Raw genomic sequence first — 16,824 nt, 5'->3', positions numbered from 1 at the left:
GCCACTCTGAAAACTCTCCAGGCATGACTGTGTTATCCAGACAACATCCCATAAATGTGATCGGGATGAGCACACATGCGGCGGGCGCTGTGCATGCACAGAAGTGCAAAAATCACTTGATCTGGTAGTAGCGAGTAAAATCCTGCGAATGGCTTGACCTGGCTTGTAAAAATATTGCAGTAACCTATGGGGGATGTGGCGGTGCAGAAGGGATCGCAGCAGGGATCGGAGATTCCTGCTGCAGTTCCTCTAAATACATTCTAGTGATACTTTCGGGGATTTATCCACAAATATTAAATGATAAATGGGCCCCTATATGTTTCCCTAAACAACTGCAGCAGCGGAGGGTTAGTTAGACTGTGGGAGGGGAGGGTTAGATTGGGACACACAGGAGGGTTATGGTTACGCTGTGGGATGGGCCTAGTCACCACTAGACCACCAGGGACATTTGATTAATATTCCAACCTAATGACCCAAAGCCTCAGACTTACTCAGTATTTGCACAGACGGTAGGTACTCTTTAATTGTCTTTGATGTACCGGGAACTATGAACGGATTTGTGAATACTGTAGATAGCGGTTAGCGTTCCATCAGCAATTTTGCATGGGGCATTCTCTCTTTCATACTGTGCGGCGGCTTTTTGCTTGTAGTCCACCTCGTATTCTCTGATTAACGAATCATGCTGAATAAGGCCCCACAATTGGATACCCCCTAAGCTTCAAATTCCGTTTCGGCCGATAAAAACATCCGAAATGTTGGTCATTATCGCGTTATGCAATTATCGGACGATTTTATCAAACCAAAATGGACCTGAGATCAGGGAAAAAAAATAGTATCAGTTCCCGGTCCCATGTGTTATCGCAGGTCCCGGTGGGTGCTTATCAGGGATTAGGCATTGTGTGCTGCATCGTGGCTAATAGGATACCCCCTAAGTGCCCAACCTAATCATACAGTACCAAGCAGCTTGTGAATTCAATAAGAGTATTTTGCTTTCTGAAGTGTATTATAAAAGCAGAGGATAATCACTCAAAGCTCAGACATGATAAGGGAAACATATTACCGCAGCTCATGAATGAAAGACGAGACACAACCTTGTTTTTAAATCTATTTCTTAATTCACAATTTATTTTCTTTTTTTCTCATCACCTTATAAATGTATTTTTTTAACCTGTCTTTAATAACTTTTCCCCATTATAGGGCATACAATACATTACTGATCAAGAAATGCCGGCATCAAGACGCTTTCCTTCAATTCAATGGTCAATTGTTCTGTGATAAAACATATTCAAACTCATTATTTACAAAAGCAGAAAAGAGGGAATCTATCCTGCCACGGGACACTGCTGGCCCTGGGCGGGCCGCGGGAACGTCCCCAAAAACCGGGAGGTTCCCGTGGTAAACTGGACAGTTGGGAGGTATGGGCACTGTCACCACAGTGCAGGTTCTAGGTGTAGTCACACACCATTTTTGAGTCAGCTGCTCATTAGCACCATCTTTGTTCATACTGTCACAGCTTGTATTGTAATTGTAATAATGCAGCGAGATAGCACCACATACTGCAGCTCCGAATCTGCCAACGTTTTATCCATTTATCACTCCATTTCATTGATCCCTAATGTCATTCAAAGAACAGGAAAGGGGAACATTTATATCTTAAATAATAGGAAAACTTATTGCTCACTAAAACAATGTTTTGCTCGTAGAAAATATATGAAATTTATGAATTATACGGGGCATCTGGGAGACTCACAAGGCTGCGAGACTAGCAGCCTTGCGAGTCAACCAGAATAAAGGCCTAGGTGAGGGTATACCTCCCAACTTCCATGAAGGAGGAGGAAAGACACTCAGAAGCGTGCCGAAAATGTCGGGGGCGTGGCCTATACTCACGGCTCTCCCGTGAGGCCACGCCACCATTTTCACTGCTGTGGGGGCATGCACAGCTGATGTGGGGGCTATGCCCCCAGCCCCTCTGTCTGCAAGAATAGACACCATGCACACAGCTTCTATTAATTGATGACAGGGGGGGACTCTCAACTGTCCCCCCCCCCCCCCAGCAACGGCACACTACCGGCCGCCGGGAGGGATGTGGAACGTCCCAAAAACACAGGACATTCCCGTGATAAACGGGACAGTTGGGAGGTATGTAAGGGCATTGCAGCCCATAGAAGCCAGATACGGCTGACATTATAGCAGGGGTGATACTATCTCTCCATTGGAAGAAAACACATCCCCTTGGCAGCGCCTGTCTGCCTGTGAGTTGCAGAGAGTGCCGCTAGGTAAAATCCGCCACTGCTGCCCAGTATCAGAAAGCCATTTCTCAGTTGTAGGTCACTGGTCCTCCAACAGTATATAGACACAAAACACATCTAAAATAACCCAAGAATGATCTCACGTCTGCAAATTCGCAACCTGGCGATAATCTAACCACTGCGCACGCACATAGGCTCAAATGCTATCCTGCAATACAATCCTGATCTCTGGGCTCTGCAAATTAGCAGCCATTCCACCAGGTCTGAATAACCCCCACAATACAGACTGGTATCACTGGAACGTACGGTATGTAGCTAAATTGCAGACAAAATACTGACATATACTCCACCGATGATCCAAATACAGACATCGGAATACAGACAATAAAAACACTGACGCAGCCACAATGCCGACACACAATAATAACACATATAATACCGAATACAGTTTTTCATGATTTTTTCACAAAAGCCAACTTGTATATACTTTACCATCGCAGTGGGCACAGAAGGAGAATATAATAGTGTGCCGAGCGCAGGAAGCCATGCCAGGGGACGTGGTACACTAATACGGTTCTCATGTTGACATTACAACTGTGTCAGCATTTTAACATGTTAGGTATTAAGATTATGTTGATATACCGTGTTTCGGCATTTCAACTTTCGGTATTTACACCCTGCCGGTATAACAGTCTCGGCTAAAGTGATTGTCGGTATTTGAATTAGTGGTAAATCATACTGAATCCTAATGTATGACAGTGGGCAAGATGTACTACACTCGAAGAGTGACAAAATAGAGTGATAAACAATCAGCCAATCAGCTCCTACCTGCCGTGTCATAGGCTGTGTTTCAAAATTGACAGGTAGGAGCTGATTGGTTGGTGTTTTATCACTCTCCACAGTAGCGCACACAGGGGGGGTTTCTGGGTACATAGAAATCCCCCCCCCCCCCCCCAGGAATCTAAGTGCCCCAGTCTGAAAGCTGAGGGTCTCCTCTTTCCATGGGTATAAGAATTTTAAAAATCGGCCCTTGGGAACCGGAGATATCTGACTTCAAAGCAGTGGTCCCCATCCAAGCCTGTTAATTGCTTTTCCCAGTCAGATATTTCAGGTTCTGTAGAGGTTTTTCAGAGGGTATATTCCAAAAGCTGGGACTCTCCCCCTTTGAGGGACACTAGTAGCTTGTCTCTACTGTTCCCAGAACCAGAGATATCAGCCTTCCAGCAGCTGGTTACTGCTCCAGCTCCACACACCTGGTATGTAGTATTATATACTCGTGGGCAGATTGCTCTGCCTCCTGAACTCTGATCTCCTGGTCCCCAATATCATTTGGTAGGAGGGATTCTCTAGTTTGTAATTCCATTAAAATCTAAGAAATCTATTTTCAGGAACTGGAGATATCTGCAGTCAAGCAAGCTGTCCTCCCACCAGAAAATTATGAATAATAAGCCCACTCCACTATATATATTTATTATTATTATTATTTATATACATTTGGTCTATCTATAATACTTTAACTGACCCGGCTTTGCTCCGCCCCTCTGGAAACCCCCTTCTGAAAATCCTGCGTTTGCCCCTGCTCCATTCTATCATTTTTCATAGCTTAGTACATCTCGCCCAAGTAGCTGATGGACCCAAGTGTACACGTCATATACCTGATAACACTGATGGTATAATCCTGGCAATAGGCAGCCTCAGTCCTGCATCCAACCTACATCCGTTCTGACTGAAAAAAGATCAATATCATAATGAAATGGATGATCAGGATTCCCAGCGGCGCGTACTGGTTATAAAACAAGTGTCCCGCATACACAATAGCAAATGACGTTCTTGTTCATTGATTTGGTTCCTTGATGTAATATATCTACATAATTCATGGGATTCGGTATGAAATCCCGACGGTCAAAATCCCAACAGGGTCGAAATCCCGAATGGGTCATAATACCGACAAGGACAAGATCCCGACAAAGACAAAATCCAGACATTTAGAATGTACAGGTGAAACAGTCAACATGACTTTGTGTCGACAGGTCGCGAGGTCGACAAGGGTTTTTTCATTGTTTTTTTTTTTTACCCGAATGTCGACACGGTAGACATGGACACAGTTTGAAGTGAACCGCAGCCCCTTGCATCGCTCGTTTCGCTCGCTGTGTTCCGGGCATGGTGCCTCGCTGCGCTCGGCACACTATTTTATTCTCCCACCACACCTTAGTGGATGGTAGGGCATGAAATACCGCCTGTCGGCACATGTCGGGTCAAGAAACTGGGGAAAAAACCATGTCGACCTTGCGACCTGTCGACACAGTCATGTTGACTGATTCACCTGTACATTCTATATGTCGATATTTTGACCTTGTCGGGATTTTAAATGTCGGGATTTTGTCCTTGTCGGTATTATGACCCATTTGGGATTTTGACCGTCAGGATTTTGACTGCATCCCAATTCATGCCTTATTGTACATGTAATATAAAACACTGGTGGCTGAATATTGTACTCGGTAAAGGTAGGATAAAGAGTGTGGCCTGAGCTTAATAGGCCTAATTCTGGGATATGGGGCTTCACCGACGGTGTAATGGTTAGCATTACTGCCTCACAGCGCTGAGGTCAATAACCACCATGGCCCTAACTGTGCGGAGTTTGTATATTCTCCCCGTACTTGTGTGGGTTTACTCCGGGTACTCCAGTTTCCTCCCATAATCCAAAAATATACTGGAAGGTCAATTGGCTTCCAACAAAAATTAACCCTGGACTGTCTGTGTGCGCATGTACATGTGGTAGGGAACATAAATTGAAAGCTCCACTGGGGCAGGGACCGATGTGAATGTTCAAATATCCTCTGTAAAGTGCTGCGGAATGTGTGTGCTATATAAGAAACTGTTAATAAATAATAAATAAATAAATAATATGCACACGTGCAGGGCCTGTCCTGCTGTGCATGTGCAAAACTGTGATTGCTTCTGTCTGATTGACAGGGCAGGGACGGGGTAGCTGGCTTTCCAGAAAATGGGAGCGTACTGCCCATTTTCTGGGAGTGGCCAGGCCAAGGACTGTACTGCGAGGTGCAGTTTCCTTAGCCCCGCAAGCAGGCCTGCAACCTGAGTAAGGTTAGACTTTCTTAGGATGCGCTCACTGGGGTAAATTTACTAAGATGGGATTTCTATTGAAGATGCAACCAATCAGATTCTACCTCTTATTATTTATTTAGCAGCTTCTAAAAGATAATAGATAGAATCTTCAATAAAACTCCCATCTGCACTTCTATGTACCGATAACTCGCCGTCAGGGCATTGAATACCCCTATATATTGTGTACAATCTACTATTATAGTGATAATCTTACATAGTCAAAAATTGCACACAGAGAGCCTTATTCTAGTTCACTCTTTCTGACAAAATCCTTCTTAGATGGACAAAACCATGTGCATTGCAGGGGGGCAGATGTAAAATGTGCAGAGAGAATTAGATTTGGGTGAGTTATTTTGCTTCTGTGCAGGGAAAATACTGACTGCTTTATTTTTACACTGCAATATAGATCTCACTTTGAAATAAAACGCCGCCCAAATCTAATTCTCTCTGCACAAGTAACATCTGCCCCCCTGCAGTGCACATGGTTTTGTCCATCTAAGAAGGATTTTGTCAGAGTGAACTAGAATAAGGCCCTGAGTGTATAGTCAATTTCTGGGCTCTGCGGAGTTCAAAGGGAAATCGCATTGTCAAAATCATACATGGTGAAAACTCACCGTGTGTACGCACCTTAGGAATCACATGACTTATCGCAAATATTTTTGTGAATTATCGCAATAGACTTATTTTTTACATATTATTAATGTTTTGCATATTTATTGAAATCCATATTTTACTGAATGCTGCATTAGCCCGAATGGGTCATAATACCGACAAGGACAAAATCCCGACATTTAAAATCCCGACAAGGACAAAATCCCGACATTTAAAATCCCGAAAAGGTCAAAATACCGACATATAGAATGTACAGGTGAAACAGTCAACATGACTTTGTGTCGACAGGTGATGAGGTCGACATGGTTTTTTTTCACTGTTTTTGGACCCGACATGTGCCGACAGGTGGTATTTCATGCCCTACCATCCACTAGGGCGTGGTGGGAGAATAAAATAGCGTGCCGAGTGCAGCGAGGCACCGTGCCCGAAGCATCGCGAGCGGCTGCGATTCACTTCCAACTGTGTCCATGTCGACCGTGTCGACATTCGGGTAAAAAAAACCTGTGAAAAAACCCATGTCGACCTGTCGACACAAAGTCATGTTGACTGTTTCACCTGTACATTGTATATGTCGGTATTTTGACCTTGTCGGGATTTTAAATGTCGGGATTTTGGGTACTTATGTATTATCTGGGCTCCCGTGTTAAATGCACCCCATTTTTTCATACCCCTACTATCCAACTACGAATGGAGTTGATTTTATATAGTGTGGCGAGCGCAGCGAGCCACCGTGCCCGAAGCGTGGTGAGCGCAGCGAGTCCCGCGAGGGGACATGGTCTCATAAGAAAAACGGGAGCCCAGATATTACATAAGTACCGGATTTTGTCCTTGTCGGTATTATGACCCATTCGGGATTTTGACCCTGTCGGGATTTTGACTGTCGGGATTTCATACCGAATCCCTGTAAAGTGATAACGTAAAGAACATGCCAAAAGCAACTAATCAGCTTCGAGCTACAGTATAATGTAACTAGCACAGTATTTGAATTTCGGTTAGAAGGTGATTGGTTGCTTTAGACAACTACTAATTTTGTGACCACGATTGAATCATGTACCATGATTGCTCCACTGCATTTAGGATTTTATTGAAGACTGGCAAGCAGATAATACACCCCGTGTTCATAATCAGGGTTGGCCTAGGGATGTGTTTTGACAGCGCTGGCTCAAGGCAATCCCAGTGGAGCAGCCACATAGGGGCGCCACCTTATATGGTGAGCAATGTTTGTTGGGCTTGGTGGCAACTGCCAGCCACTGGCAGCACTGTGGCTTCAACAGTCAGTGATAACTTATGGCCCAAGTAGCACTGTATTCTGCCAGGTGGCGCAGATGTGGCATGGGCGTGACCTATAAACAGCGACACAGTGGCAAGAAGTCAGGTCACTCAGCTGCATGCTGCCCCGCCAAATGAGTGCACTACCGTCAGTGAGTCACAGAGGGCGCTCTTCTCTTCTACTGAAACCAGGTCTGCTGTGCAGCAATGCCAACAGCTACATGACCAATATGTAGCCTACAACCACAGCTACAACTAGTCTCTGTGTCTGATACGTCAGGACAGTCTTCTGCAGGGGGCAATATGTGTGTGTTATATTTCCCCTGTATTTATAGATAGATACAGATATTAATAAATATTGCTGTCCACAATCAAAGGTAAACCATGCCAACAGGGCGGTACACCAGAGACCAAATGGACATAACAGTACTCCAAGTGAATATGCACTCCCCAGGGGTGTCACCAGGGGGCACTGTACAAAGACTGGAACCTGGGGCAGCCTGCATCTTAAGGAACCTTGGAGTGACTAAAAATGGGGGTCCAGGCCGCTACCTCACTGCCCCTTACTTACTGCCCCTTACTCACTGCCCCTTACTGCCCCCCTCCTTTATCCAGCGAATGGCAGCAGCTCTATTAGCTGCTAGCCATGCCCCCAGCCCCTCTGCCTGCCTGAATAGAGGTTGTGTGCCTGCACACAGGTGAGAACAGCTTACGCGAGCTTCACACATGCCGGGCCGTTCGTTCCAGGAATGGAGGGCCAGGGGCGGGCAAGGCCTGGAGCAGGGGAACCCCCTAGCATTTTATGGCATCATCAACAGCCTGGCAGCTATTGATGATGATGATGAATAGCTGTGTGTGGCACAAAATGTAATGGTCATCATCATCACCAATGGCTGCCAGGCTGTGTGTGGTATAGCCAGTGATAATGTGACATCCAGGCAACTAATAGTGTCAGTATTTCAAGATGATATAGTGACCAGTCTGAATTAGAAGGGCTGGCGCTACCCGCTCAGCAGAGGGCGCAAAGCAGGGAGGCGCCGGGTAGGAGAGGCGCCCTCCCTGCTGTACATCCCCTGCTGTCCTCCTTGGCTGCTGCCAGCTGCTGCTGCGCCTGTCACACTTCATGACAGGCAGCAGCGCCGGAGGCACAGAGCTAACCTCCCAGCTCCTTATCACCTGGTCATAGGCAGGAACCGAAAGGGGGGCATGGCTACACAGGCGGAGGGGGCATGGCTACACAGGCCAGAAGGGGCGGAGCTACAAGGGAACAAGACTGACTGAAGACACAAGGAAACAGGTAGGAGAGGATGAGCTGCCACCATTGTAAATTGTGAGTGTATTAATGTCGGCAACTGATGCGGGCACGTGTGTAGGCACCGCTACTAATGTCGGCAACTGGTGTGGGCACATGTGTAGGCAGCGCTACTAATGTCGGCAACTGATGTGGGCACGTGTATAGGCAGCCCTAATAATGTCGGCAACTGGCGTGGGCACATGTGTAGGCAGTGCTATTAATGTTGGCAACTGGTGTAGGCATATATATACGCAGAGCTACTACTGTCAGTAACTGGTGTGGGCACACGTATAGGCAATGCTACTAATGTCAGCAACTGGTGTGGGCATATGTGTAGGCAGCACTACTAATGTTGGCAACTGATGTGGGCACGTGTATAGGCAGCGCTAATAATGTTGGCAACTGGTGTGGGCACATGTGTAGGCAGCGCTACTAATGTTGGCAACTGATGTGGGCATGTGTATAGGCAGCGCTAATAATGTTGGCAACTGGTGTGGGCACATGTGTAGGCAGCGCTACTAATGTCGGCAACTGGTGTGGGCACATGTGTAGGCAGCGCTACTAATGTCGGCAACTGATGTGGGCACGTGTATAGGCAGTGCTAATAATGTCGGCAACTTGTATGGGCACATGTGTAGGCAGCGCTACTAATGTCGGCAACTGGTGTGGGCACATGTGTAGGCAGCGCTACAAATGTCGGCAACTGGTGTGGGCACATGTGTAGGCAGCGCTACTAATGTCGGCAACTGGTATGGGCACATGTGTAGGCAGCACTACTAATGTCGGCACGTGTATAGGCAGCGCTACTAATGTCGGCAACTGGTGTGGGCACATGTGTAGGCAGCACTACTAATGTCGGCAACTGGTATGGGCACATGTGTAGGCAGCACTACTAATGTCGGCACGTGTATAGGCAGCGCTACTAATGTCGGCAACTGGTGTGGGCACATGTGTAGGCAGCACTACTAATGTCGGCAACTGGTGTGGGCATATGTGTACGCAGTGCTACTACTGTCAGTAACTGGTGTGGGCACACGTATAGGCAACACTACTAATGTCAGCAACTGGTGTGGGCACATGTATAGGCAGCGCTACTAATGTAGGCAGCTGCTGTGGGCACATGTATAAGCAGCGCTACTAAGGTCAGCAACTGGTGTGAGCACATGTTGAGGCAGCGCAACTGGTGTGGGTATATGGTTACACAGTGCTACTAATGTCGGCAACTGGTGTGGGCATATGTATACGCAGTGGTACTACTGTCAGTAACTGGTGTGGGCACGTGTATAGGCAGCACTACTACTGTCAGCAGCTGATGTGGGCATGTGTATAGGCAGCGCTACTAACGTCGGCAACTGGTGTGAGCATGTGCATGGGCAATGCTCTGTCTAGGCCCACTGGATGCTTTATTGCAGGCATGGCCAAACTGTGGCCCTCCAGCTGTTGTGAAACTACACACCCCAGCATGCCTTGCCATAGTGTTAGGATTCCCAAATATCAAAGCTGTGGCAAGGCATGATGGGACTTGTAGTTTCACAATAGCTGGAGGGCCCTAGGGGGTTATTTTGGTGGGATGCGGTCATTTGGTCTACTGCATTATGGTAGAAAGTCATTAGGTCGAATCCATTAGGTCGACATGCTAAAAGGTCGACATGACTCTAGGTCGACATGGGAAAAGGTCGACATGATTCTAGTTCGAAAGGTCATTAGTTCGACAAGGTCATTAGTTCGACATTGTCTATGTCGACATTCACAAGGTCGACATGGAGTTTTTCACTGTTTTTTGAGCCAACATGTGCCGACAGGCGGTATTTCATGCCCTACCATCCACTAGGGCGTGGTGGGAGAATAAAATAGTGTGCCGAGCGTAGCGAGGCACCGTGCCCGACGCATTGCGAGCGCAGCGAGCGATGCGAGGGGATGCAGTGCACTTTAATCTGTGTCCATGTCGACTGTGTTGACATTCAGGTAAAAAAACAGTGAAAAACCCCATGTCGACCTTGTGAATGTCGACATAGACAATGTCGAACTAATGACCTTGTCGAACTAATGACCTGTCGAACTAATGACCTTTCGACCTAGAATCATGTCGACCTTTTCCCATGTCGACCTAGAATCATGTCGACCTTTTAGCATGTCGACCTAATGGATTCGACCTAATGACTTTCTACCATAATGCAATAGACCAAATGATCCCAACCCATTTTGGTTCACTCCTTCTGGCAAATTCCTTCTTAGATGGACAAAACCATGTGCACTGCAGGGGGACAGATGCAACATGTGCAGAGAGAGAGAGATAGATTTGGGTGAGTCATTTTGTTCCTGTACAGGGTAAATACTGACTGCTTTATTTTTACACTGCAATATAGATCTCACTTTGAAGTAAAACCCCACCCAAATCTAATTCTCTCTGCACAAGTAACACCTGCCCCACCTGCAGTGCACATGGTTTTGTCCATCTAAGAAGGAATTTGCCAGAAGGAGTGAACCAAAATAACCCCGTAGTTTGGACATGCCTGCTTTATTGGATTTCAATGCTTAAAATGATGTAGCTATGCCCAAAAATATAACACTATATTTTACAAGAACAATGCAGAGAACAGTAAATAACTAAATATTGCTTCATTTTTAATAATGGCATAAAACATATCTCCCAGCATGACCCACTCCAGGGGGGACACAATGCTCGGCTTCTGGGCTTACCTCTTAATGTATAATTGCCATCACCTGCGGTGATACACCTTCCTTATTAGTAAACCTTTTGAAAACAGGTGATGGCAATCATACAGTAAGAGGAAAGTCCAGAAGCAGAGCATTGTGTCCCTCCTGGAGAGGGTCATGTTGGGAGGTACAGTATGTAATAACTCAACAACAAGTTATGTTAGGTGTGGCGCACCCTTCCTTAAATGATGTTCACAGCAATAACAATTACAATTGACAAGATTTATTTTTACATTAAAAGAAGCAAAAACATGTTGTAGATAATGTCCAAAATACCAATGCATTTTGGAGCTCTAAAAGTCTCCTTTTTCAAGCTGGATATATCTACTCTAAGTCCTAGGACCTCCTATTAAATCCACTTCCTGGGTCTCTATGTTGGCCTTAACCAATCGTGTTTACGTGGGCCGGAAGTGCCGTGCGTTCCACACGGCACTTTCGGTTGCGTTCCACCGCCTGATATGGCACTTCCGCTTCCGGTTTTTGCGATCCCGGCTGTGGTCACTTAAATGCTCAAAATTTTTCTTCATGAAGTTATTTCCATAAAGTTATGAAGAAGTTAGAGAATTTAAGGGACCACCGCCGGGATTGCAAAAAACTGAAGCGGAAGTGACATATTGCGGGAACATGATTGGTTGGATTACGGTTATTGGTGGCACCAGGGTTTCAAACTTGTTGGGGCCCCACAAACTGTCAAATAGATGTGCTGGCAAGGTTATAGAATGGCATATGTTGTCATCTCCTAGCCCCACAAATGTGTTAAACACATTGTAGTGCCCCCAGTTCACATTATGTCATGGGGCCCTCTACATTGGAGATGTTGCTGTGTGACGGCTTCTTCATGTGAAAGGGTCTCTGAGTGACTGTATCTAGTGCTGTACATACAGTACAGGGGAGTCACTTCCCCTGATGACACCAAGTGTGGCGAGGCAGGAAAAAGGGTTGAGAGGGGGACATGGCTTCATGGGAGGGGCATGGCCGCACGGCATAAACTCCTGTTTTTGGGTCCGGGATATGCCACTAAAAACCCTGCTTGTGATCAGGGTAAAAATTGCAGGTCACTTTACCTGGGATTTTTTACTTGTTGCCGTTTTCACTGACAAAAATCCAGGGTAGGTGCGCATTCATGTAAAAAAAACAGGGATTTTCATGTCAGTAAAAAGGGGGTGAGATGGAGAAAGGCTTCATGGGAAGGGCATGACCGCATAGCCTGAACCCATGTGTTCCGCACTCCGAAGGTCCAGGACATGATGCCGGCATCTCCAGTACAGAGTGGGGATTCGCTGCATCTGTCGTGTCAACTTGAGGAAGTCACTACCCTACACTGCTTGGTGTATGAGGACACATCTGTACTACTGTATGCTGTACATCCGTAAAAGTAACTTACCTTCCTCTCCACAACCGCCCGAAGTTTGTTGCAATAGGCACAGCACATTATGTTCAGGTGCCACCACTATCACCGCTATTTTATCCAAAATGCTTCTGTTAATTGTTATAGAAGGTTTGTACAATTCCCACAAAAGCCCTATCGGTATCCGGATTATAGGTGACAGGCAATTGGTCAGATATGGTCAACATGGTGAAATGGTGAATATGACAATGGTCGACACATCAAAATGCTGACATGAGTTTGTTTTTCAATATTTTTCTTTTGTTTTACTTTTTTAATATTTTACCATTCATGTGGGAACAGTACAGTGACACAAAGGGCCCGATTCAGCCCTGAATCTGGCTGAATTGGGGCCCATGTGCCGAAACCTACAAATTGACACCAATTTATATGTTCACTTTTTCTGTGTGTTGACCTTTTATCTATGATAACATTGTGGGGGTCAAACTCGAAATTTTCAATGCTGACTTATTGCACCACACCCAGTCCTATCTGAGTGGAGTTTGTATGTTCTCCTTTTTGTGTAGATTTTCTCAGAGTGCTCCAGTTTAATCGTGTGTGTATGTGTATGTGTGTGTGAACAGATCCTCTTAAGATAGCCTTAATAAATAGCGCTGAATCTCTATTCTCCTTAAACGTGCAGAAACAGCCAGTAATACCCCGTTCTCACTGCTAGGCAAATTCCCAGGTCAAACATATCCACCCAGTCATTTGCCTTTTAACACCAGTTTTTTCAGTGTGAACGGTTCAACCCAGGTCAAAATTTCCCAGGTCCCCAACCCTGCTATTTACCCAGATTGGAGACCCAGGTATGCCGACACGGGTTGACCCGTTTACACTGCAAAAAAAAACTGTGTTTAAAGGAAAATTACCGGGTAGAACTGCTTCATCCGGGAATTTGCCTTAGCAGTGAGAATGGGGTCCGGCACTGCAGTCCCCGGCATGTAAATGCCGGATAAAACCCGTGTTCATCGCACTGATAGTGTGAACACGGTGTTACGCATACTGTATTAAGGACCAGACTGCTGTCACAATTAGCCTTCTGAATGGTAATTTCCATTATAAAAGGAATTACTATAAGTTAAATTAACAGCTGCTTTCACTACAGAATCTTTTTTTTTTACATAAACAAATGCAGGCCAGTTATATTTCAGCCTTAGTTCCTATAATATGGATATTTAGAAGTCAATTTGGTACATACATATTGCCACAAACGTGCAAACAGACAAAGTTTTTGACAAACTTTGATAAAAAAGGAAATACAAACATACTGTATAAGGGTGTGGACAGGTTGACAGTCATTAGGTCGACACTGTTGGGTCGACAGGCAACTAGGTCGACATGGTTCTAGGTCGACAGGTGTCTAGGTCGACATGGGTTTAGGTCGACAAATGCATTAGTTCGACATGGGTTAGGTCGACATGTCGCAAGGTTGACATGGGTTTTGTTCACAGTTTTTTTTTACCCCGAATGTCGACACAGTTGACATGGACACAGTTGGAAGTCAACCGCAGCCCCTCGCATTGCTTGCTTCGCTCGCGATGCTTCGGGCACGGTGCCTTGCTGCGCTCGGCACACTATTTATTCTCCCACCACGCCCTAGTGGATGGTAGGGCATGAAATACCGCCTGTCGGCACATGTCGGCTCAAAATACAGTGAAAAAAACCCATGTAGACCCTTGCGACCTGTTGACCTAACCCATGTCGACTAACGCATTTGCCAACCTAAAACCACGTCGACCTTGTCCCATGTCGACCTAGACACCTGTTGACCTTCATCCATGTCAACCTAGAACCCTGTCGAACTAGTTGCCTGTCAACCCAACTGTGTCGACCGAATGACTGTCGACCTAAGTCGGGTCGACAATACACCGTATCCCCTGTATAATATAGGTGAAATGTAAGATACTGTAGGCCCATACTGAGGCACAATACAGTAGGCAGTATACTTTAGATAAGAAGTGGTTAAAACTAACCACATCGGACTCCTCCCCAGCACGGCAGGCTTGGCTTCTCTGCCAGTCAGCAGAACATGAACCACTGTCAGCTAGTCTTAAATTGACAGCCTCAAGCACATTAAAATGCAAAGGGAATGTGTTGGGACAGAAGGCAGAGGCACTGGGAGAGGAGAACTGGAGGCCTCCCTCACACACTCAGCATCACTGCCCTTTGTTACACTATGGCAAAGTATTGCAGCACCCTAGTCTCCCAGGAGGCACTAGGGGAGATGTACTAAGATGGGAGTTATATTAGACATGGGATGTTGCTGTGGACAACCAACCATCATAGCAATAACCCATGTGAAATAGAAAAACTCTCATCTTAGTACATTTCCCCCCCAGTGACTGGCTCAGAGGTGCAGGAAGGACAGGGTTAATTCTCGAAACCATTGCAACTTATTATTAAATGTTGGCTGTCACTCTCCACCATACCAATTAGCATCTAACCCTAATGATGTAACCTTTGGTAGAATATTATAATACCACCCAGCTCACTCATCCATCCTCACCAATAGGATTAAAGGATGCCAGATTCTGCAAATGCAATGACGTCACTTTTCCCTAATAATTTAACCTGGTGCAGTTATTGGGGAAAGCAGCATGTCAGTACATTCCATTCTCCTGCAATCCAAACGTAATGCACGTTCAGCTGTGCCCCATGCACACCACAGATCCTAGCTACATTATATATATATATATATATATATATATATATATATCTATGACATTAATAAACAGTCATTATCCAGGCTCAACAGGGAGCTCATCACGACCTTGAAGGAAAAAAAATACCAATGGGTTTACAATGAGCAGACATAGCTATTAGATTGCAAGCTCTTAGGCAAGGAGTGTTTTGCCATCATTCACATAGCAGTTTGCAGCAATGCCACTGAATATAAAGGTCCAATGCCTTCTACATTGGAGGCTACTGCAGGATCTCATCTATAGGGCCTGCAGTACCCTCTGGAAACTATAGGGTTAATGATTTCCTAATATCACATAATTAACCTGAACAAATGTAACTGCACCCCCAGGGCCAATGTGTGCTCCCATATGGTGGTGGTCCCCCTTGCAGCCCCCTCAGCTGCTGCTGCATGCCACCCCCAGCCTCTCCCTCTGTACCTTGCCATTGTCCTGCCCCTGCAGCAGCTCCTTCCCACCGGAGTACTTGATCTCAATGCCGGGGGTCCTGTCGTCCCTTTCTCCGGGGGAGCTGATGACAGAGCCGGAGATCTCACTGACATCACTGGCTGTCTCACTGAAATTGTCCCCATCCAGCTCCTGCCTGCTGCCGCTCCTTGGGGTGCGGGTCCCCTTCTTGCCCACACTGTAGGCATCAAAATCAATGGTCTTGTTCTCATAAGCCCCCTCCACATTGGCAAACATGCCCCCATACTTCACCCTGGGGGTCTGGGCAGTGGTCCCTGGTCTGGCCAGATAGACTGGGAGATCATCCTCTTTATTCCAGTTTCTCTTCCTCTCTGCTGCCATTGCTGCTGCTGCTGCTCCCCCTTATCCTTCCTCTCAGTAGATGGATGAGCAGGTTCTGCTGCTGCTGCTGCTGCTGCTGATCATATAAAATGCAGCAGTGCGGTGTCTGTGCTGGAAGCTGGGAGACACAAGGACCCTATTGTGTTACCAGCAAGAGGAAATGTGCAATCAAGGATCCAGCTGCAATGGATCCTGGAGGTAGATGTCTGGTTGTTCAGGGTCTGCAGAGACCAGATACTGCTGTGTAGCACTTGCTGCTGGCTGGGCAGGCTCCCTCTCTCTGGCTGACAGGGGGCTAGGCTGGTGGCTGCTGCTCTGGAGAGACAAGACCCTCAGACAGCCACCCACTCAAGGCACTGCTATGGCTCTAGGGGGACACCTCTAGGAGGAAAACCTTCATGTGGCTTCTTTCTCACCTCCCACTAATGGGAGACAGAGCTGTCCCTCCTCTTCCTGGCTCCCAGCTAGAGAAGGCCCTTGGCTGTCACTGCTTAGACTGGTCACAGTCACCAGCAGTACAGTATATCATGGCATAAAACAGGTGCTCACAGTGATCTGCAATGATACAGGTGTAGCTACAGTATCTCTATTCAATCAAAAGCATCACAGTAGCCAAGTAAAATACACCAGGACCCTCTGAGCAACTTGGACAGGTGTTTGGGACAGGGATGTGGTCCT

The 16,824-nt window shown here is 46.3% G+C and overlaps 1 protein-coding gene across 1 annotated transcript in view; it reads right to left on the bottom strand.

The window, feature by feature from the left end:
- CRMP1 (collapsin response mediator protein 1) overlaps positions 1 to 16,571 on the bottom strand; it is a 70,729-nt gene extending 54,158 nt beyond the window's left edge. Inside the window, exon 1 of the mRNA XM_083155513.1 lies at positions 15,778 to 16,571. Coding sequence (XP_083011639.1) covers positions 15,778 to 16,146 — 369 coding nt within the window. The 5' untranslated portion in view covers positions 16,147 to 16,571. The remainder of the gene's footprint in view (positions 1 to 15,777) is intronic.
- Positions 16,572 to 16,824: the final 253 nt, after the last annotated feature.

The sequence above is a fragment of the Crinia signifera genome, chromosome 1 (genome assembly GCF_055691185.1).
Source record: "Crinia signifera chromosome 1, ASM5569118v1, whole genome shotgun sequence".
In the NCBI taxonomy this organism is placed as follows: domain Eukaryota; kingdom Metazoa; phylum Chordata; class Amphibia; order Anura; family Myobatrachidae; genus Crinia; species Crinia signifera.
Note: the sequence above shows the minus strand (reverse complement) of the source record. Positions and strands in the feature narration are given on the sequence as shown.